This window comes from Sciurus carolinensis, chromosome 14 (genome assembly GCF_902686445.1).
Source record: "Sciurus carolinensis chromosome 14, mSciCar1.2, whole genome shotgun sequence".
NCBI lineage: Eukaryota > Metazoa > Chordata > Mammalia > Rodentia > Sciuridae > Sciurus > Sciurus carolinensis.
In genome coordinates, this window is record NC_062226.1 from 21421940 (window position 1) to 21446568 (window position 24629).

At 37.4% G+C, this 24629-nt stretch overlaps 1 protein-coding gene across 6 annotated transcripts in view; it reads left to right on the forward strand.

The window, feature by feature from the left end:
- The first annotated feature begins 2746 nt into the window (after window positions 1-2746).
- The window catches only part of Ptbp3 (polypyrimidine tract binding protein 3), a 94736-nt gene continuing 72853 nt past the window's right edge, over window positions 2747-24629 (forward strand). For 2 of the 6 annotated variants that reach the window (XM_047524221.1, XM_047524223.1), the window contains exons 1-2: window positions 2747-2957; window positions 5807-5840. In XM_047524221.1, coding sequence (XP_047380177.1) covers window positions 2950-2957; window positions 5807-5840 — 42 coding nt within the window. In that variant the 5' untranslated portion in view covers window positions 2747-2949. Of the gene's footprint in view, window positions 2958-3455; window positions 3683-5806; window positions 5841-24629 lie in introns of those variants that run through there. The other 4 variants (XM_047524224.1, XM_047524225.1, XM_047524220.1 and 1 more) reach the window with 2 other exon arrangements.

Below are 24629 nucleotides of genomic sequence, written 5' to 3' on the forward strand. Positions count from 1 at the left end.
CCAGAAAACTAGAAGTTTCTGAGATTATAGAAAGTCAATGTTATTCCATGTCATGTATGCTATGGGAGTAACTACCATTCTAAATGTGGGCCCTGAAGAGCTAAACTCTACTGTTTTTTGAATCAGAGTGACTCACAAACTCACAGGCTAAATTCATAAAGCCTTTGAATTTAAGACAAAGACCAAGGTCAAGGTCAAGATTTCACCTTGTTTACTATTTTCTTTTATATAGGCCTCTGTTGTAAAGATGGACTTGTTGAATGTTTATAGTTTTTTTAAAATTTGCTATTTTAAGGCATGGGGTTGAAAGAGACTCCTTTTTTTTTTTTTTTTTTTTTTTCCTGTGCTGGGGATCGAACCAGGGTCCTGTGCTTGCAAGGCAAGCACTTTACCAACTGAGCTATTTCCCCAGCCCTCCTTTCTTTCTTAATAAACTGTAAATTGATATGGACTTTTTGGAATCCTTTTGGCACTATTTGTCAGATTTGAAGTGCTTATATCCTATTTTTACAATTTTACTTCTAGCAATCTATTCCTTAGATGTAATCTTAATTGTGCAGTTGATGTTCATTCATATGTGATTTTTTTGCAACACTGTTAGTTATATTAAGTAACTAGAAGCAATGTGAATTTCCAGTACATTGAAAAAGGTTAAATAAATTATGATTCATTAAATTATGAAATTCTATATAGTATAAGTTGATCGAAAGTATTGAAATAAAAAACAGTAAAGATCTAGAAGGATGTACACAAAACCATTACATTGGTTATCAAGGGCAGGGGGTGGTTTGGAAAGAAAACACTTTTTAATATTTAATATTGTTTGAATTTTCCAAAATGAGCATCTACACTTACATTACTTGTGTAGCTTTAAAAAAGTTAAGTAAATGTCAACTGAATATATCCCAAATACAATAGCACGACTGCATCGACTACTTATCTTGCTGCTTTAAAATTTTAACAGCATACAATTGCTATGTTTACAAATGTAACAATATTTGGACTTAACATATAAAGCAAAATATATTTGACATTTTGGTTAGGTATAGTACTTTAAAAATGACTGCACTGAATTAGATGCCTTACCTATTTGAAAAGTGTTTCCTATCAAAACAAAAAACAAAAACCCATAAAAACTGACTCAGTAAGCCATTCAACCATGAATGCTGGAACTGATTTTACATATCATTACAGTATCTGGCACATAGTAAATACTCAATAAATACTGATTGGATGAATCTTCAGTTTAAATCTTTTTAGTAACACCCACTTATTTAAAAGCAGAACATAAGTAGGGTTAGATGGTTGAGGGTCCTATTACTTGCTTTTCAAATGGGGAGAGAGAGCACCCTCTTTATGCTCAGGGAGGTTGCAATCTTGGTTGAAGACAGGGCTTAGGTGATTCACATTTTGTTAACAGGTGAATTGAAAACTCATTCAATTTTAGAACCAGACAAAAAGGGAAAAAAAGCAAGCAAGGTGTCATGTTACATTATATTATATATGTGTGTATATATACCATATAGCTATTATATACATACACACACCTATATTTATTTTTGCTCAGACTAGAGGAAAAATATTCGGTGCAAACGTTTCCTGGCTGGGAAATTGTGATATCACTACTGTTTATACTTTCATCTGAAAAACAGTAATGATTCCTTCCCAGAAGTCTCCCCCTTCCCTGCTTTGGGAAGTATGAATGAGTAATCTCATAAAATGCTGGTACTATAATGACCATACTATACATGTGCAACGAAAGTTTAATGTAAATTAAATACCAGACCGTTGGGTAGAAAAGAACTTAAGACTAAAATTATACAAAAATGAAAATGTGGTTGGGTGTAGTGGCATAGGCCTATAGTCCCAGAGACTCGGGAGGTTGAGGTAGGAGGATCACAAGTTTGAGGCCAGACTCAGCAACTCAGCAAAATCCTGTCTCAAAATAAAAAGGGTTGGGGGTGTAGCTCAGTGGTAGGGGGCACTGGTACCAAAACCAAGTAAAATAAAAATAAAATGCGCCGACACAGTGGTGCACGCCTGTAATCTCAGCGCTCAAGGGGCCGAGGCGGGAAGATCGGAAATTAGCCTAAGAAATGTAGCAAGACGCCGTCTCAAAATAAAAACTAAAAAGCGCTGGGGATGTAATCCGGGGGATCAGCGCCCCTGGGGCGGCTCCCACTGGTCAACTCTCCGTGGCCGGCGGTCGACGGGCGGGTCCGGCAGAGGCCAGAGGTCGCCCCCTCGGGGGCTCCAGCCGAGGCTTCCTTGAACAGGAGGGTCCAGGCCTCCGAAGACCACAACCGCGCCTGGCTCCCGGCCATCATGCCTGGCTCGGCCGTGCCGCCGACAGCCTCGCCCAGCTCCGGTAGTTCGGCTGGAATTCACCGGTCCTCGCGCACACTGCTTCCTACTCTCGGGAGTTGGGTCCCAAGGCTTTTTCTGCCAGCAGGGGGAGGCATTCTGACCTGGCCGCCCAGGTCCGAGAAGCCGGAAGGCTGGCCGGGCGCAGGAGGGAGCGCCGCGGCGCGGGAAGCACAAGGCGCGCGCCCCCGCGAACGCAGGAGCGAGGCTGGGGACGCGCGCGCGTGCCCGGATGGGGTTCGGAAGGCGGGGCCGAGAGGCGACGGCGGGAAGAGGGCGCCCTGGAGTCGGGCCGAGGGTGGGCGCGAGCGTAGGGGCGGGCCCCGGGGGGAGGGCGTCGACGCCGAGGGGGCGGGGTCAGGCGAGGCGGGGGCGCGCTCGCGGGCTGGGAAGGCGGGGGCGCGGCGGTGGCGGGAGCGTGCCCGGTCCCCGCCCCTGTTTCCCACTCGCTTCCACCTCCGACCCGCCGGGGCTCGGAGAGGCGCCGCTTTCTGGTCCCCGGAGCCGCCCTAGAGCGGCCGCCTACCCCCCTCCGTTCGCGGCCAACCCGTCAGTCCTCACACGGTGCGCTCCTCCGTCTGGGCCATGGATGGGTAAGTGCTAGGCGGCACGGCGGCCGCGCGGGGCTGCGGTGGACCCGCTTCCTCTCTGCTCTCGGCGGGACGCGCCGAGGCCGGGGAGCGGGGCGCGGCGCCGGCGGCCCGAGGAGCGGCCCGGGCAGAGCCCGACGGCGGCGCTTCCGGGCGCCTCGGTGGAGCTCCCGGATCGGCGGAGGCGCCGTCCACCGCAGCGTCTCCTCCTTGCACGCGGCGCCCGGGTAATGTCCGCCCCTTCGCACCCTAACAGCGCAAACCGGGAAGCGGAGGAGAGCCCAGCTCGGAGCCCGTGCCTGGGTCCGCCCTCGGCGCCCGGAGTCTGGGGAACCCGGCCGGCCTCCCGACACTTCCTCTCAGAAAATGGTGCGCGGCGCTGGGGGAGGCGGAGGCGGCGCTCGAGGCGGGCGGGCGTCCTCCGCTCGGGGAGTTGCTGTTTACCGGCGGGGTGGAGCCGTGGAGCTCTCCCCGGCGGAGAGGCGAGTGGCCGCCGGGTGGCGAACGGCCAGTGCGCGCGTCGGTACACGTCTGGGCGGCGACCGGGTCCCGAACCGCGGCCCAGCGCGGCTGCCCGGGGCCCGCCGAGGTCTCCCGACTTGGGCTGCGAGACTTGTGAACGATTTCTGTGTAGCGGGCGTCTGGACTTCGTGACCATGGGCGCTTCCCCTTCTCCCCGCACCGCCACGAAACTTCGTGAATTCGTTGCTAAGTGTGTAAGAAATTGTGTAAGTGCAATTTCCGGGGAGTTTTCAAATACTCAAAAATTAAATGGGGTTCGTGATCAAAACGAAAAGATTTAGAATCGCCTATACCGTATAAATATTTCTCTGAGAACTCAGGGATATGTTGTGGAATTCAGATATATTTTATTGATTAAAGCGTTAATTGAAGAATCTTTTTGAATTAGTCGAAGGTCATGTCTACATCAAGATTTTTTTTTAAATTCCCAACTCTTTTAGGGATTCCAAATCTATTTATTTATCCCCATTAATGCATTTGAGGTTATGACAAGATTTCTGTAAGATTCCTGGTTGTGGTATAAATACAACTTGCTTGAAAAGTAAAAGCCATTTTACGTGTCGCCATATAGTTGATGATTGTTGCATGCTATGTGAAGACACTAGAATCTTTTAACAATTTTTGTCCTTATTAGATTTCATTTATTTTAGTTTTGCAGTATTAAGTGTGATAAATGGATTAATTTATTTAAGTGCAATTTTAGATTGTATGGTTGTGATGTTCTTTAAAGTATTATTTTTGTTTAATTGAAGCTGTTTGTTTAATTGAAACTTCTCTGGGCATCATTGAAGACTTATTTCACACTACCTTATTCAGTTATATTTTATATACGTGCAGAGTTTTGTTAATCTAATGATTTATGTCATTATGACGATATTTTAATTCAGGAAGCCTGTAAAATTAGTATTTCATTATGTGTAGTGAATTGTCCTTAAAAGGTTTGATTTTATGTATGGAAGCAGGCTAGCTTTTTGAGTTGTAAAATTTATAGTAAAAGATAACTCCTGAATTTTGTGTCTTGGCTCTTAAACTCTTGGATAGCTGTGAAGTGCAGAGTTACTCTTTTTTGATAATGTTTAAGACGTTAACTCTTCTTTTGCCTTATTTGTGGTTTTAAAGCTTAGAATGAGTTTTATTGGTTTAAATATCTAGGGTAGTGATACAGAAGGTAAGTTCATTTGGGAGTTCAGGTAGGAATATCATTTGCTCTGCATCAGGACCAGTAATGATAGTATTACACACTTATGCAGAAAACATTAGTTGTCATGTTTAAATTTTAGAAAAACGTATTTCCAGTTTCAGAAGTCTATAAGGAAAGATAAAATCTACAACCTTGTAGTTTAAAACAATTAAATTCATGTTACTTAACAGTTCAGAGCCATACATTTGTTTTCATGTAGTAAAGATGACATAGGTTATAAAATAGGATATAGAACTTATTTGTAGGTTTCTTTTAGGAAATATGGAAGGCTCCATATTCATTGAAGGTGTAGAAGAGTGAATTTTTTTTTTTTGTATAACAGGACTTTATAGGAATTTTTACATCCCGGTCTTAAGGGGAGAATTTCACCCTCAGGAACTTAATTAAATTTCTTTATTTTCCCACAGCCTGAAAAAGCTCCTTTTCCTTAATTTTGTTAGAAAAACAAATAACAGACCACAAGTCAAAATTATCTTTATAGTGACTCTTCAGATCCCATCCAGAGTGTGTGTGTGTGTGTGTGTGTGTGTGTGCATTTTTTCCTAAGGGGAATGATTTTATACTTGCACAGTTTTCACATGGTAGAATTTTTTTTAAAGCAAATTTTTTTGAAAAATTTGATGTCCGAAATATGATGTTTGTACTTATTTTAGTTCTGGGAGACTGTCTGAATTGTATTTTGGTGAGCAGTTTTTGGTGTAAATGCAGATTTGCAAAATGCTTTCTATTTCTGTAAAACACAAGCACTGGTTTTCTTTTACTTAAAACTTTAAATGTGATCATGCCAGTGATATAAAGGAATGAACTTTGGTGATTTTAAGTTTTGGTCTGAATTTGTTAAACAAAGGTAAATGATTAAATGAACACATTGTTTTGATGCACCACTATAGTACTAAAAGATAATTTTTAATTTCTTACTTTGCTATTGAGGCTTTGCTTTTACACTCTGCTGTTGCTAGACTATTCCACCATTTTTGTTTTTATTAACATTTCACAACTCATTACATTTTTATTTTCATTATTTGTTGAATGCTTTTTCTTTTTTCTTTAACCTTATTATCTCTGTCTTTTTAAAAAACTTGTTCTCTAACTTTGTTTTCCATTTTCTCTTTTTACTTTTTCCATACAGTGTTGTTACAGATCTTATAGCAGTCGGTTTAAAGGTAGGAATCTTTTACTATCCTTTTGTAATCATTTTTGTAATTTAGTTTTGGCATTTTTAAAATGATAAAACCATCTCTTCTGTTCATGAAATTATCTGTTTTGTGAGAGTCATCTTTCATTTTTACTTAGCTCCAAAATAAATAGACTGGTAGCTAATTTTGGATTTTATATACTTTTAAGGAGGAGCTATAATACTAGCATGTAAACAAAGTGTGAACAGAAAATTGAGCCCAAAGTTTAACTTGAAATATTAAAGGTGTTTTGGTTTTTTTTTTTTTTTTTTTTGGCTGTTAAATGTACCAGATTCTGATTATCTTCCTATCATGTCCTTTCTTATATCCTCTCTTTTCATGGATGTGCTTATGAATAATAAAATAATGATAGCTGATATATCTTTAGTACCTACTATATACCAAATACTTTATATATGCATTTTTTCATCAATCATTCTAACAAACCTTAAAGGTAGGTAATTCATACTCCCATTTTAGAGATGAAAAAGTGAGTTCAGAAAGTATGTCCAAGAAGTGGTACACTGGTGTTCAAATCCATGACTTCCTGGTTCCAAAGTTTGACCTTTTTTTATATTATGCCTTAGATGCCAGCAACCAGGTTTCTAGCTAAAGGTGAACAGCTAGAGAACTGGGTTATTACTATTTTATAATAATGATTTTTCTGTTATAAATTATTTGTTTTATCGAAGTCTTGTCATTTGATTTAAAAATATAAGTCAAGTAAACAATACTCGTCAATATGAGACTTTTAAAATATAGCTGTTCTCAGGTTTCCTTTTGTAATTTGGTATTTGATATAGCTGAGTTGGGAATCTAGTTCAAGAAGTCACTTACAGTTCAGATTATGGTAGAAAGCAGAAAGAAGTAATTTGTGTTTGTATTGTATGTGTTTTAAATATTTTAGATACATTTATGTAAATTGGTTCACCCCTTTCTAGTATAAATGCTGCTAAAGAGAGCACTTGATTTCACTACTGCCCATTTCTATATATCATCTTGCTAGCAATTTCCATGCTTTTACTTCATTTACATTTATTGTATCTGATGGTGGTGGTCATATTCTTAAAGACAACTTTAAAAATAAGCTTAAATACAATAAGCAGCATTTAACACTAAAAATACCATGTTCAAGACTAGCACTATTGGGAAGAACCACACCTTACAGTGTTTTGGAGTCGGGTGGAATTGACCTGCTTTGACAAACTTTGAATGTATTTATTAGTTAGAAATAAATGGAAAGGTCTCTTGTTGGAATATTTTTTTGGTAAATATGTTAAATCACTTTCTCATTTAGGAATGACACTTAGGTTAGAAACTACAGGCTTAATCATTTCTGAGATTACTTTTGTTGTCTCTTGGTTCCTGTGGGGAAAGACTATTTAATGTGAATGCTGTTTTTGTCTTACCAGAAATGTAATTTGTTATTCTAGAGTTTTATCAGGCAAAAATGAATACAGAAGACATTTAAAAAACTTAACATTTAGGAGCTAAGGAATATGCTTGAAGGACTGTCATGCTTGGGGAAAATATATTGTTTTATTGTGGGGAAAATATATATCCATCTGAAAGAAAATTTGTTAGGCACAGGAACCATATGTGGATACAGAATTGGACTTTTCAGGAACCATGTGTGAATACAGAACTGAGCTTTTCTGACTACATGTTTTACAGCAAGCGCTTTGAAAACATAACTACTCTGAAGGGAAGATAAACTGACTAGTTGATTCAGTAAAAATCTGTTTTTTTTTTTTTTTTGGGTACTGGGGATTGAACTCAAGGGCACTTAACCACTGAGCCATATCTCCAGCCCTATTTTGTATTTTATTTAGAGACAGGGTCTCACTGAGTTGCTTAGTGCTTCACTGTTGCTGAGGCTGGCTTTGAACTCTTGATCCTCCTGCTTCAGCCTTCTAAGATGCTGGGATTACAGGTGTGCACCACTGCACCCAGCAACAGTTTGTATTTTTATAGATTTAAATACTGGAAGTGTGTGTAAAGTTATATGGAATTTCTCATAAAACTGTTCTTTCTTTGATCCCATCCAAGGAAGTTTAGTTATGAAATAATAGGCCAGTAAGCTTCAGATTGAAAGATATACCAACAGTTATTTCCTCTGTTTGCTGTCTGAATATGATAACACAACACATGGTTTAAGCTAGTGGCAAGAGTGGATTTCAGGTTATATTAAATTTACTTTCCTGAATTCAGAAGAGTAATACTAGATTTTTTTTTTAACGAATTGAAACAAAAATATAAAATCCATTATTTTCATTAAGGAAGAAAACAGTTGTTTTTAGAGATTTAGTGATTTAGAATATGTCATAAAGACAGGGATTTTTGATATTTACTACTGTGTCTGGTGCATAATCTCTCAAAAATGATGAATGAATGGATGAATGCCACATTGTCACAAAGCTAGTTAGATGGCAAACTTATACTGGAACCCAGGCTTTCCAATTTTGCTAGTATTTCTTCTATTGGTTATATATCATAGTGAGAAAGAATTCATTTCATTTTTTAGATTGGAACTTTATTGAAGGCAGGTAAACATTTTCAGGAAGTTTAGGGCAATACCATGTTATATATACTTGTGTACCTGGGATGTTTTATGTAATTTTTTTTTTTTTTTTCCGGTTCTGGGGATTAACCCAGGGGCTCTTGACCACTGAGCCACATCCCCAAACCTTTTTATATTTTATTTAGAGACAGGGTCTCGCTAGGTGTCTTAGGGACTCACTAAGTTGCTGAGAATAGTGTTGAACTCGCAATGCTCCTGCCTCAGCCTCCTGAGCTGCTGGGATTGCAGGCGTGCGCTGCCGTGCCTAGCTGTTTCATGTAATTTTTGAGCCTTGCCCAAACTAAGAAAATTATCTATTGATTACTTATAAAATATTTGTTTTATTTCTTTATGTTTTTGTATTTTGAAATGCTTATTGAGAAACAGTGAGAAGTAACTGCCATCCTTAATTTTGAATTCTTCTGAGTAAAGGACCAACCAGGTGATTGAGTGAGCTGTGCATGTTCCAAGAATTTTATTATGCCAGCTAAATCAAAGTGTCAACATTGTAAGTTAACAGGTTTTTTTTTTTGTGTGTGTGTGTGTAACAAAGTATATTAAATAATTGAATAGTAAATAAGTAATTTGGGGCTCAAACCCAGGGCCTCACACATGCTGGACAAGCATTCTCTACCACTGAACCATATCCCCAAACCCAAAGTATATGTACAATTTTCAGCGTATACTTTATAACTAGCTGGCTTATCTTAAATTCATCTATTACCACATTCCTGTTTAAGTTGGTCTTCTATTTAAATGTTTCAGTTTCTGGGTTGTCATCTTCTTCATTTTTTTTTTTTTTTTTTTTTTTTTGGTACCAGGGGTACTTAACCACTGAATCATGTCCCTAGCCCTTTTTATTATTATTATTATTATTTTTTAATTTTGAGACAGGGACTTGCTAAGTTGCTGAGGCTGGCTTTAAATCCTCCTGCCTCAGCCTCTCTAGTCACTGGAATTCCAGGTATTTGCCCTGCCTATCATCTTATTTTAAACGAGTAGTTAAATATAGAAAACTCATGTGCTTAGGAAGGAGCCTAATTGGCTTCCAATAATTATTATGCCTGCCACTGCATACAGAACAATAAAAAAATGTTTATTTTTAGAGATCAGTTTTCTATTTGCTTGATACGAGGGGTCGCATATTACAGCCCATGGGCCAAATCCAACTTGCCACCTATTTTTGTAAATAGTTTTATTGGAACACAGTTATGCTTATTTGCTTCCCTATTGTCTGTGGCTACTTTCACACTCTAATAACAGAATTAGTAGTTATAGTAGAGGTGACAAAGCCTAAATCATTTATTTCAGGACCCTTTCAGAAGAAGTTTGCCTGCTTTTGTGCTTGTTCTATAGGAAGTGCAGAAGGCCTTTGTTGCAAATTCTTTTCCTTTAAAATTGAGCTGTAATTTATAGAGTGAAGAACACAGGCTTCAGGGTACAGTTCAATAAGTTTCTTTTTTTTTTTTTTTTTTCATGTATCAGGAATTGACCCAGGGTGCTTCACCATTGCACTGCATCCCAGCCCTTTTAATTTCTTTATTTTGAGGCAGGGTCTCAGTAAGTTTTGAAACTAGCCTCAAACTTGGGATTTGAGCCTTAGCGTCCTAAATCACTGGGATTATAGGTGTGTGCCACTATATCTGGCCAATTCAGTACATTTTGACACACCCCAATCAAAACAATTGAACAGCACTCCAGAAAGTTCCCTGTTCTCAGACTCAGTCTATTTTTCCATTGTTTAACCTTATATAAATGGAATTGGAGAACTTAAGCTCTTCGATGTTTGGCTTTTTTTTTTTTTTTTTTTTTTTTTTGGTACCAGGGGTACTTAACCACTGAATCATGTCCCTAGCCCTTTTTATTATTATTATTATTATTTTTTAATTTTGAGACAGGGACTTGCTAAGTTGCTGAGGCTGGCTTTAAATCCTCCTGCCTCAGCCTCTCTAGTCACTGGAATTCCAGGTATTTGCCCTGCCTATCATCTTATTTTAAACGAGTAGTTAAATATAGAAAACTCATGTGCTTAGGAAGGAGCCTAATTGGCTTCCAATAATTATTATGCCTGCCACTGCATACAGAACAATAAAAAAATGTTTATTTTTAGAGATCAGTTTTCTATTTGCTTGATACGAGGGGTCGCATATTACAGCCCATGGGCCAAATCCAACTTGCCACCTATTTTTGTAAATAGTTTTATTGGAACACAGTTATGCTTATTTGCTTCCCTATTGTCTGTGGCTACTTTCACACTCTAATAACAGAATTAGTAGTTATAGTAGAGGTGACAAAGCCTAAATCATTTATTTCAGGACCCTTTCAGAAGAAGTTTGCCTGCTTTTGTGCTTGTTCTATAGGAAGTGCAGAAGGCCTTTGTTGCAAATTCTTTTCCTTTAAAATTGAGCTGTAATTTATAGAGTGAAGAACACAGGCTTCAGGGTACAGTTCAATAAGTTTCTTTTTTTTTTTTTTTTTTCATGTATCAGGAATTGACCCAGGGTGCTTCACCATTGCACTGCATCCCAGCCCTTTTAATTTCTTTATTTTGAGGCAGGGTCTCAGTAAGTTTTGAAACTAGCCTCAAACTTGGGATTTGAGCCTTAGCGTCCTAAATCACTGGGATTATAGGTGTGTGCCACTATATCTGGCCAATTCAGTACATTTTGACACACCCCAATCAAAACAATTGAACAGCACTCCAGAAAGTTCCCTGTTCTCAGACTCAGTCTATTTTTCCATTGTTTAACCTTATATAAATGGAATTGGAGAACTTAAGCTCTTCGATGTTTGGCTTTTTTTTTTTTTTTTTTTTTTTTTTTTAAACACAGTGATGTTGAGATTCATCCATATTGTTTCTCATAGCCATAGTTTTTTTTTTTTTTTTTTAAATCTGTATGAGTATTCCATTGTATGACTACTCCATTGTGTGAATACAGTAGTTTAAAATCTGTGCTCATGTTGATGGACATTTTTGTTCTTTTCAGTTTTAGGACAGTAGGAATAAAACAACTGTGAACATTTATGTACAAATCTGGGTATATGATATATATATTTCATTCCATCCCATGCCTAGAAAGTAGAATTGCTGACTGATAGGATATGTGTATATTTAACTTTATTGGAAACTGTTTGGATCCTGAATGTTCCCCCAAAGGCCTATTATATGTTAAGCACTGGTCCCCAGGGTTGTGCCACTGTGGTAAGTAGCCTTTAGTATCCTTTCTAGCCATTCCCTTATATCTCTGTGAATGTGTGTGTGTGTGTGTGTATGTGTGTGTGTATGTATGCATGCGCGAGATGTCTGTTAAGTCTTAAAAGTGTTTTTCTTGTAAGATAAAATACAACTTTCTAAGAAAATCCATTTTTGACAATTTCTTTTAATTGTTGTAAATAGACCATTCACACTTCAAGTGATGATTAGTTTGAAAACTTTTTTGAGGATGGGATATTACAGGAGCTCCTTAGGTTATTAGGGCATGCTCTTAAAGGGGATTCTGGGACCCTCGCTCCTTCTTCTTTCCCTTTGCTTCCTGGCTGAGAAATGAACCGTTCATTCTACCACATATTTTCCACCATTTCCACCCATCAGGCCCATCTGAGGCCCAAAGCAGTAGTCTGTTCAGTCTTCAGCTGGAACCTACAGAAAGAAGTGGAAGCTCAATAAACCTTTTCTCTTATAAATTAATTGTCTCAGGTATTTATTATAGTGATGGAAAGCTGACTAATAAACACTGTTGAACTGTTTTCCAAAATGTACTACTTCACACTAACAAGTTTTTATTAAAAATTTTTTTGTAGTTGAGATGGACAGCGTACTTTTGTTTGGTTATTTCTGTGTGTAGTACTAAGAATTGAACCCAGTGCCTCACATGTGCTAGGCAAGCACCTTAGTCACTGAGCTACTGCCCCAGCCCCACTAACAAGTTTTAGATTTTAGACTGCCTAAGATCCTACCTCTTGGTGTTGCCGGTCTTTTCTTTTAGATGTTCTAGTGGGCATAATTGAATGATTAGCATTAGTATAATCTCATTTTAGTTTTAATTTGCATTACTGAATTGATGACTGGTAGTAGTCAGTATTCTTTAGTAATCTGTGTGTTTTTCAGCATTCATTTAAATTTTGTTTTGTGACTGTCAAGTCTTTAAAGCATTTCTTGTAGATAAAATATAGTTGTTTTTTCTTAGTCCACTCTTGAGAATGTGTGTGTGTGTGTGTGTGTGTGTGTGTGTTTTACTGGGAATTGAACCCAGGAATGCTCTTCCAGTGAGCCAAACTCCCAACCCTTTATGTTTTATGTATTTAGACTGTGTCTGGCTAAGTTGCTGATGCTGAGCTCAAATTTATAATGATCCTGCCTTAGTATCCCAAATTGCTGGGATTACAGGCCTACCACACCACACCCAGCTAATCTTTTTTAAATTGGTGTAAATAAATCACATTTCAAATGATGATTAATAGAGTTGGATAAATATCTGCCATGTTCATAACTTTTTTGTTTGTTACACTTGTTACTTCTTATTTCTCTGTTCATTTTTTGCCTTCTCTGGTTTTAATTGAGCATTTTATGATTGTTTCCCTCTGCATATTAATTAATACTTCCTCTAAACATTTTTCTTTATGGTTATCCTGTACTTCTACCACGTATATTTACAGCTCATTTAAGTAAGTAATCAAATGACACTCTGTTGCCTTACATGATATGTACTGTGGGTACAAATTATAATGCAACATTTTCAGTTCTTCGTCCTGTCCTTTGTGACATTACTGGTTTTCATTTCATTAGATACCTTATAGCCCAATTAAGTTTAAAGATTTTATTTTGTCTTCACTTATTACTTTTTCAATAGCCTTCCTTTATATTGATGTATAAATAAAAAAGATCTTTGATCTATAATAAAGGATTTGTGATTCCTCAAATAACTTTTTTTTTTTTTTTTTTTTTTTTGGTATCAGGGATTGAACCCAGGGGTTCTTAACTACTGAGCCACATCCCCAGTCCTTTTTTGATACATGTTCTCACTAAGTTACTTAGGGCCTTGCTGAATTGCTGAGGCTGCCTTTGAACTTGAACTTCTGATCCTCCTGCCTCAGCCTTCCAAGCTGCTGGGATTGCAGGTGTGTGCCTCCTCCCCAGCTCAAATAACTTCTTGCAAAGCGGATTTACTGATAGTGAATTCTCTTGATGTTTATTGTCTGACAAAACTTTTTTTGTGGTGCTAGGAATATTGAGTTGGCCTTTTGTTCTTTTTGATATTTTTTAAATTTAAATTACAGTTGTACATTAAAACATCATAATTGTAAGCATTTTGGGGGGGTACCATGTGATGCGTTAATACATGCGCCCATTGTATAATATTTAAAACAGGTTAAACAGAATCTTGTCATTTATCATTTCTTTATTGAAAAAACATTCAGAAACTTTTAATACTTAAAATATTTTCAGTTTTCCTTGCACAGTGTCTATTGAAACTATTATTTTTTGTTTCTTTGTATATATCTGTTTTTCCTGATTTCTTTCATGATTTTATTTATCTTTGGTTTTCTGTAAAGTATGGATGTCTATGGTATTTATTCTGCTTGGTGATCTTTGAGCTTCCTGGATCTGTACTTTTAATGTCTATCACTAGTTAAGAAAAATTATTAGGAACTGTTATTTTAAATGTTTGTTGTGTTCTCTTTTTCTTTTGTGGTGCTGGAGGTTAAATACAGGGCCTTGCACATGCCTAAGCTACCAACTAAGGTACATTCTCAGTCCTCTCTTCTCTTCCTGATATTCCATTTATGTCTGTGTTACATGTTTGAAGTTGTCCCACAGTTTTTGGATGTTCTTTTTACTCTGCATTTCAGTTTGGTAAGTATCTATTGAAATATCTTTAAACTCATTTATTCTTCAGCTACGTCTAGTCTACTGATGAGTGTATCAAAGATTTCTTCATTTTTGTTATAGTGTTTTTCATTTCTAGCATTTTGTTTTGCTTTTTTAGAGTTTTCCTCTGCTTACATTATCTTTACTGCATGCTATCTACTTTTTCCCTTTTTATTTTTTTTTTTGGTGGTGCTGGGGATTGAACCCAGGTCTTTGTGCTTGTGAGGCAGTTACTCTACCACTGAGCTATATCCCCAGCCCTTTTCTTGCTTTTTACCATAAGGTGATTTTTGGCTGAAAGCCAGAGTATCAGACAATAGAAATTGAATAGTAAAAGGCCTTCAGTGAGAGTTTTATATTAATCTGGCTAGTAAGTTGGGCTGTAGATTTGCTGTAGGTGTGGAAGCTGCAAATTCCCTAATGTCCTTGTTTTTGTATTCTCCTTTGGAGTCTGACTCTTGCAACTCTTTCAGCTGAAATCCATTGCTATTAAGGTAAAGCCCTGTGATGTGATAAGGCATTGGGAAGAAGAGGCATTCTATTCTCTACTCAACTGTGTGTGTGTGTGTGTGTGTGTGTGTGTGTGTGTTGAGAATTGAACCCAGGGCTTGTGCATGGTAGGTAAGTGTTCTGCAATGAAGCTATATTCCCAACCCTTTTCATTTTATTTTAATACAGGATCTTGCGAAGTTATCCTGTTTGGCCTTGAACTAGTGATTCTCCTGTCATTGCCTCCCTAGTAGTAGCTGGGATTACAGATGTGATCTCCATGCCCAGCTTAAATTTAAGCTTTTGATAGGCCTGTGACCTGGGCTGTGACTATCACACGTGTTTGTTGGCAGCCCCTCTACCCCTCTTAGGTAAGCCAGGAAGCCTAGAGGGGCTGGAGTTGAGGAAATGCTCTTCCCTTGGATTGGATAGAGTAGGACTTTGTTTTGAAGAAACATGAAATTGTATTTCACAATGGTTATGTCCCCCTCTTCCAGCTAGAGGCTAGAAAGAATCTTTCTTGTGTCTTTACCTTGAGAACTCGGTGAATTTATTAGAGGTAAAACCCAGGAATGTGTTGGGACCCCTAATATTGTAGACTGCGGAGATTTATCTTATGCAAGTTCATACTTAGCCACCAGCAGCTTGTCAAAATTCCCAAGTAAGTTTTGCATCTAATTTGTGATTCTAGCTTCTGCTTCAAGTAAGGATGTATGTATGTTGACTGTGACTCTGGGTTGTCCATCTCTCTAGATATTGAGGTGTGGTGGTTTGCCCAGTAGCCATATTTCTCTGCTAGGTCCAAAAATAGCTGATGATTTTTTAGTTTGGTATTTTTCTTTTTGTAAAATGGAAAGATGGCAGTTTTCAAGCTCCTTACTAAACTGGAAGTCTTACCTTTTTTTCAGATGGATTTATGTGTCTACACATAAATATATATTGGATATATATATACATATATATTTGTATATTGTCAGATACATTTTTCTCTCATTGCATGACTTCTGTATTTAATTGTGTGTTTTGGTAAAGAGAAAAATTTGATTTTCATAAATATATTTTCTTTTCCTTCTTAATTTTTGGTTATGGCTTTTTCTGTGTTTAACTTAGAAATCTTCTTATTACCAAGGACATGAAAGAAGTTATTGCTCTTTATTTGCTTCAAGAAGCCGTCATAGTTTTAACTTTTATAGATAGGGCTAAGGAGAATCTTTTTTCTTTTTTCTTTTTGGTAGTGGAGATTGAACCCATGGGTGCTTTACCACTGAGCTGTATACCTAGCCCTTTATTTATTTTTTTTTTTGCGACAGTGTCTTGCCAAGTTGTGTATGGTCTTACCAAGTTGCTCAGTTGGCCTCAAACTTGTGATCCTCTTGCCTCAGCCTCCTGAGTTGCTGGGATTACAGGCATATGCCACTATTCCTGGATCTTTAAAAAAAAATTTTTTTTTTAATTTTTTATTTTGAAATAGAATCTTGGGCTGGGGTTGTGTCTCTGTGGTAGAGCACTTGCCTAGCATGTGTGAGGCACTGGGTTCAATTCTCAGCACCACATATAAATGAATGAATAAAATAAACGTCCATCAACATCTAAAAAAACTTAAAAAAAAAAAAAATAGAATCTCACTTAAGTTGCTCTGACTGGCCTTGATTTTGTAATCCTCTTGCCTCAGCCTCCTAAATTGGGATTACAGGCATGCATTACCACCCCAGCTATTAACTTTTTTAAAATTATAACTTTCAAATTCCTTATTTTCTGATGTGTATTTTTAAATTACTTTAAAGTATTACATAAACTGTGATTTACAAGTTTGATTAATGCTTATTTTTATTATTTCAAAGTGTTTCTATATTTTTCCTATGACTTTTCCCCCCTAATTTCCTTTTTTTTTGGACCAGGGGTTGAACCTAGGGGCACTTAACCACTGAGCCACATCCCCAGCCCAGTTTATTTTTTATTTTGAGACAAGGCGTCACTAAGTTGCTTAGGACCTCACTAAGTTGCTGAGGCTGACTTTGCACTTGTGATCTATCCTCCTGCCTCATCCTCCCAGGTTGCTGGGATTATAAGTGTGCACCATGGTGCCTGGCTCTAATTTCCTTTTTACCCCAAAGATTATCTAGTAGTTTTTAGAATTTAGTTTCCAAACATAATGTGCTGTTTTGTTATTGTTTTTATTTTATTGTAGAGAACATGGTCTCTTTAGTGTATTCCTTTGGATGATATTCTTTTATGAACTATAATATAGGAGTTGGCAAATTATGACCCAAGGGTTAAATTGAGCTCACTGTTATTTGTTTTTGTACATCTTACATCTTGTCTATAAGTTTTATTGGAACACAGCCATGCTCATTTCTGTGCTATGGTTGCTTTTGTTCCTGCAGCAGCAGAGTTGATAGTTGGGGACGGACTATATAGGCCATAAAGCCTAAAGTACTATCTGTCCCTTTTCAGATAAATTTGCTATTTGCTAACCTGAGGCAGTGTCTGTGCCCTGTTTCTCCCCGTCCCACTGCTGGGAATCAAACCCAGGGCTTGCTTTTTTTTTTTTTATTTTGGTATTGGAGATTTAACCCAGGGGCACTTAACCACTGAGCCACATACCCAACTGTTTTTTTTATATTTTATTTAGAGAGACAGGGTCTTGCCGAGTTGCTAAGGCTGGATTTGAATTGGTGATCCTCCTGCCTCAGCCTCCTGAGTTTCTGAGATTACAGACATGTGCCACTGTGCCCAGCTAAACCCAGGACTTTTTGCATATGAGGCAAGCACTCTACCACTGAGCTTGCACACCTAGCCCAAATGTCTGTTTTGTAAATATATCCTCTTAGCTGGGTATCTGGTTCTACATTCAGTGTATCTATTAGCTCAAGTTATTGATTGTACTGTTTGGGTTCCCTGGTCATATTTTGTATGATTAGTTTGTTTATTTTTAAGAGGGATGTAGTAAGACTTTCACTCAACTGTTGATTCATCTTTTTTTTTTTTTTTTTTGGTTTGTATTTCATCATGCTGATGAAGATCTAGAATTTTAGTTTTGGATTATTATAGACGTACTTTATCATTTTCTCTGGACCTTAGTGGTTTGTTTTTTGTTTGTTTTCTCCCAGTGTATGTTTCATTAAGATACCTGATCACTTTTATTTCTATATCCTTTTTTTTTTTTTTTAAATCATCTCTTGGGTTTGTTTTGCTACTGATTTGAGTACTTTCCCCGAAAAGTTATCATGTGCATTTGTGTGACAGATCTGCTGAGGGTTTGTGTCCCTGAGGATATTTTAAAACAAAAATGTAATTTTAAAAAAATTTATTTTTTAATTTTTTATATTGTGACAGGGTCTTGCTAAGTTGCCGAGGCTGGCTTCAAATTGCTATCCACCTGCCTCAGCCTCCTGAGTTGCTGGGATTATAGGCATGCTACTGCATGCCTGGTTAGAATGCATTTTTTTCCTTTAAAAAAAAAAAAAAAACTTCCTTCCAACTTGTATTCTCACTGAAACCTTCAAGTCCTCAACTCCAGTCTATAGCCACTCATCTCTATCACTCCCACATATTAGTTGAAGTTAAGTTTCAGCTTCTTTAGGGTGTTTCTTTCATTATTTTGATTAGTTTTTTAAATCCACACATTCTTCGAGGTTCTACAGGTTTCTACAGATGAATTTGGAGATGGGTTAGCAATTCATACAAATTTAACAGTTCAGATTGAAAGATCCACTAGTTACTTAGGACAGTGAATACAAAGATCCATCGCCTAGATATGTTGTTATATTATTGCAAAATTTCATGGATGAAGAAATGATTCCCATAGCTTCCAGGGAGGAATAAGTCAGTTTCAAAGAAATGAATATCAGACTGGTATCTTACCAGTCACACTACTCTTGGGTGAAAATGGGACACTGTTTATCATTTTCTTGGGAAAAATAATTTTTAACCAAGATTCTCTACTAAGTCAAATGATCAGTTGTGAGAACAGAGTTCTCATATATGGGCTAGATCTAAAAACTACTTTGTTTATCGTCATTTAGGTAGTTATTTAAGGATGTACTCAATCTAAATGATGAAATAAGAACAAGGGGGAAAAAAAGAACAAGGAAGATACTGATTTAAGAAAACTGAGCCATTCCTAGAAAGAGAAGGTGAAAAGGTGATGTAGGTTGACAGCAGCCATTCAGAAGACCCAGAGAAAGCATTTATTCTAGGTTAGAGCAGAAAGACAGAAGAGGGTTTTAGGAAGATCTTTGGGGGAAAAATGGGGACTGGATATAATGAAGAGTGTCATGGAAAGTTTGGGACAAAATTAGTGCTATGATAAAAGAGTAGTATGAATAAAAAATTTAAAAGGCACTTAAAGATACTATGGAAAGCTAATAAACTGGATAAGAAAATGCTGGTTATATGAATCAGATTAGGATATGCCATGATGTTAAGCAATATGGGAATAATATAATGAATCTATTTGACCTTGAATCTCAGAACAGTGTTTTTCAAGTAGTCCCTAAGGTTGTCATGTTGGACCATAGGAGTAAAAAATGAAGTGTGCCAGGATTGTTTCCTTAAATAATATTTGCATAGTTATAAAAGTGTATTTACTGTTTTTTTATTTTCAACCTTTTGTTGGGAGTTACTGGGAATTGCATTACCACAGAGCCACATCCCTAACCCATTTTATCTTTTATTTTGAGACAGGGTCTTGCTGAGTTGCTTAGGGACTTGTCAAGTTGCTGAGGCTGGCCTCAAACTTGCAATCCTCCTGAGCCACTGGTATTACAGGTGTGTACCATCATGCCTGCAGTTTTCAGCTTTTGAGTCAACCTTCTGATACCATATGAATGAACAGAGCTCAAAATGCTGTTCTTGCAGAGCAGAATGAAATAGTTGTTAACAACAAAGAGGGTAAATTGGCAGAAGGAGGGAGGGTGATAAGAAAGTACTAGCACTAAGTTTGTATTTCAGAATGATGAATTAAGAAATAATGTTAAATTAACCAAATAAGCAGTTAAGGTATAATTTCATTATTGTTATTCATATAGCAATTATTATTAAAGTTTACAGGTATTTACAGAAGAATTAAAGTTAGAATATGTTTTAGACATTGATAGTATGGGAAAAGGAACATAAATCGTTATATTTTTGTTTTAGACATCAGATGGTTTACCTTTAAAGTTGATAATTTAAAAATAGTGCTGTAAACATGTTATTCTGGGTTATTGGTACAACTATTAGAATAAATGAGAACTGTTGGAATTGGAGTGGAGAGATTTGCTTCTATAATATTTGATACTGTGCATGTTTATTTATTTTCCTTGGGTACTGGGCATTGAACTCAGAGGCACTCAATCACTGAGTCACATCTCCAACCCTATTGTGTATTTTATTTAGAGACAGCGTCTCACTGAGTTGCTTAGCACCTCACCTTGCTGAGGCTGGCTTTTAACTTGAGATTCTCATGCCTCAGACTCTTGGCCTCTCGAGCCACTGGGATTACAGGCATGTCCTACCACGCCCAACTTGGAGCATGTTTTGATGAAATTAAACTCATTAATAAAGGTAAAAATAGTAGAAGTAATACAACAGAAATGAAATTCAACTGTGTGTATGTGGCTAGCTCTCATTCTCAGCCTTGTCTACATTTTCTTTCCCCCCACCCAAAGGTAAACTTGTTACTGTTTTTTTTTTTTTTTTACCCTTTTGATACCTTTTTAATGCAAATAAAGGTAAATACATAATTTTTTTCTTCTTCAAATATAAAATGCAGGAGATGGGTGGCACCACCTACTTCCTCCTGACCCTGTTCAGCCACCAATTTGTCCTATGCAGCTTGGCCCCTAAGGTTTCTGGAATGCAACTGGGTGGCCCATCCTGTCATCTCAAGAAGCAGCTGGGTAATTCTCAGAAGTTCAGGCAGCTGAGACTTGAGAAACAAATGGATTGCTCCCTACTCTTGGTCCCAGGAAGAAGATGCTCTGAGCAGCTTGGTGCTCAGAGGTTCTGTGAAGTCAATCTGTGTGAGCTTCCTGAACCTCAAATATTGACAGGTGCTCTATCTGGGCCATACCTTTGCTGCCACATCAGCCATATCTCACCTGCACTGGCCCACCAGAACAATCCTGCCCCTGCACTATCCAAGGAAACTGATGTGTATTCACATTTCCCACAGCTGGACACACAGTTCCCAGAGTTGCCAGTGAACCCAACCACCGTAAGAGACCTACATTCCAGTTCACAGTGCAGTCCCACAGTCCTGCAGCTGAGGCCAGTGAGACACCTGCAGACATTACTGACCTTCATTATAGCTGAAGAAGCTTTATGGACACTGCCCTAAAATGCTCATCTGGAAGCAGAGCCAATGCAATCTATACAGGAAAAAATCTTTTAATATAAAAGCCATCCTTTGAAATTGGTAAAGGCAACTAACCTACCAGATGCACAAATGTTAACATAATGACATAAGAAACATGAAAAAACAATGGTGAACATTATGCCTCCAAAGGAACACAGTGACTCTCTAGCAAAACTCCAAAGCAAAGGAAATAAATGAATGACCTGAAAAGAATTCAAAAGTTGATTTTTCTTTTTTTTTCCATGATGGGTATTGAACCCTGGGCCGTCTGCATGCTAGGCAAGTGCTCTAATACTGAACTACAACCCAGCCATCAAAACAATGATTTAGGGCTGGGGAGATAGCTCAGTTGGTAGAGTGCTCGCCTTGCAAGCACAAGTCTCTGAGTTCGATCCTCAGCACCGCCAAAAAAAGAAAAACAATGATTTAAAAGAAACTTAATGATAGATGAGAGAATACAGGCAGTTTATGATATGCTTGAGGAAATTTATCAAAAAGAGATTATAAAAGTAGTCAAATCTTGGAATCAGAGAACTGTATAGCTGAAATAGAAAATACACTTAAGGACCTCAGCTGTGGAATTGATCAAAGAGAAGGAAGAATTTCTGGGCTTGAACAAAGGGTTTTTGAAATAAACCAGGCAAGGAAAAAAAGAAGCAGCAGCAGCAGTAGAGGAGACTTATGGGACACCTTTGAACAAACTTTCAAATTATGAGTGTTCTAGAAGAAGAGAAGGGAAAAGCCATTAAAAAAAAAACCTGTTAGGTGAATAATTATTGAAAACTTTCTAAATTCTGGGAAGATATAGATATGCAAGTCCAGGAAGCTCAAAGAACCCCTGTAATAGAGGAAACCAAAAAGGATTCTCTGTGAGACTTATAATTGACCTGTCAAAAGTACAAGACAGAATTCTAAAAGCATCAGGAAAAAAGTGTTAGATCATTTAGAAAAGACCCACGAATGATGTCTTAGCAGAAACTTTATAGGCAGAAGAGAGTGGGATGGATGATACTTTCAAAGTCTTGAAAGAGAAAAAAACGTCAACAAAAACAAAAGAAGTTCTTGCCAACCAAGAATACTATACCAAGCAGAGATATCCTTCAAAAATGATGAAGAAATATTTTCCAAGATAGTTTATCACTGCCAGGCTGGCTCTGTAAGAAATACTTAAAGGTTCCTGCATTAGAAGTGGAGGAATGATAACTGCCATTGTGAGAATATGGGAAGGCACCAAACTCAGCAGTAGACCACATACACCAAAAGAGAAAGTGAAGAAAATCAAACCATACCAATACAGAAAACCACCAAACTTACAAAGATGAACAAGAAGAAAGAAGCAAAGGGGTATACAGAACTAAACTAGCAGAATAATAGGGATTCTTTTCTTATAATTACCATCTTGAATGCAAGCAGGTTAAATTCCATCAATTAAAAGATATAGACCGACTGAAGGAATAAAAATTACACATACAATAATATGCTGTCCCTGATAAACTGACTTCAACAGTAAAGACCCAAACTGAAAGCTAAGGGATGAGAAAACATACACCAGTATATGGAAACCAAAAGTGAGCACAAGTAACTCTAAAATATAAAACAGTAGCTCTTACATAAAACAGACTTCAGATAAAAAAAAACCTAAAGAGTTGATGAAAATCACTATGTAATGATAAAAGGGATAATTCAGCAGAAGGGGATAACAGTTGTAAATATGTATGCATTCAGTGCTGGTGTTTCCAGTTTTATAAAGTAACATTAGATCTAAAAGAAGAGATAGACTAATACAGTTGTAGTTGGGGACTTCACAATCTCAGGTTCATCAGTGGACACATTCAGACAAATCAACAAAGAAACATTAAAGATAAACTATATTATAGACCCAAAGGACCTAATATGCATTTACATGACATTTCATCCAACAGTTTTAAAGTACAAATTATTCTCCTAAGCACATGGAACATTCTCCTGAATAGACCATAGGCCACAAAATTGAATTCAGAAAAAATTGAAATCATTACTTGTGTCTTCTTTGTCTATAGTGGAATAAAGTAGAATCAACAACAGAAACTTTAAAAATTGTACAGATGTACAGAAGTGAAACAGTGTTCTCTTTAACAACCAATGGGTCAAACAACTCAAAAGGAAATTTTTAAAAATTCTTGAAACAAGTGAAAATGAAAACACCTTGTCAAAACCTATGGATTATAGTAAAATCTATACTTAGAGGGAACTTTATAGCAATAAATGCCTATGTTAAAAAAGATTTCAGATCAACAATATAACAGTGCAACTCAAGATAACTAGAAAAACAACAAGCCAAACCCTCTATTTGTAGAAGAAAAGAAATAATAGAGATCAGAGCAGAAATGAATGAAATAGAGAGTTGGGGGAAAACAAAAAATGAAAACCAAAACCAAGCTCCCCAAAATGAAACTCCAGTAGAACAAGAGCTGGTTTATTTTGAAAATGAGCAAAATTTAAAAACCTTTAGTGATACTAACCAAGACAAAAGAGAAGACGCAAATAAAATTAAAAAGGAGGCATTAGAGCTGATACCACAGAAATACAAAGGATCATTAGGGACCATTATGACTGCATATATGCCAGCAGATTGGAAAATTTAGGACAAATGGATGTATTTCTGAACACATAACCTGCCAGAATTGAACCTTGAGGACCCAGAAAACTGGAACAGATTAATATCAAGTCTTAATGGTATTGGGGATTGCATATATGGACTTTCTACCACTGAGCTATATCCCCAGTCATTTTAATTTTTTATTTTGAAACAGGGTTTTGCTAAATTGCCAAACCTGGCCTCAAACTTGGGATCTTCCAGCCTTAACCTCCTGAGTCTCTGGGATTGTAGGCATGTGCTATTGTACCTGGCACCTTTTTTAAATTTTATTTTAATATGGGGGTCTTGTTAGGTTGCCCAGACTGTCTTTGTATTTGTGATCCTCCTGCATTAGCCTCCTGAGTGCCTGGAATTAAGGCATGTACCACCACACCTGACCAGTTGTCATTTAAAAAAAAAAAATGTTGTTTTACTTGTAGGTGGATGCAATACCTTTATTTTATTTTTATGTGGTGCTGAGGATCGAACCCAGGGCCTCACACATTCTAGGTGAGCTCGGTACCACGGAGCCACAACCCCAGTCCCAGTGGTCATTTTTTAACAGCTGCAAACAGCAATGATAAGGATCCTTATTGATGGATTCTTCTCTCTAGTATTGTACTCCATTAAGCAATTACTTATGAATAATTCTTGTTTATGTCATTACATGACATACATATGTGTTTGTGAAATAGAATCCAGACATTTGGATTACTTCTGTGTCTCTAGGAAAATATTACCAGATTCACCTCTACTGTGGTTGTACAATTTTGTACTTCCAATTCCGACCAAAAAATTGTTCTGTCAAAGTTGTATTTTTGCCAGTGTTACAGGTGAGAAATACTATTTTAATTTAGTTTTTTTTTTTATGAATAAGGTAGAGCACATTTTTTATTTTTAAG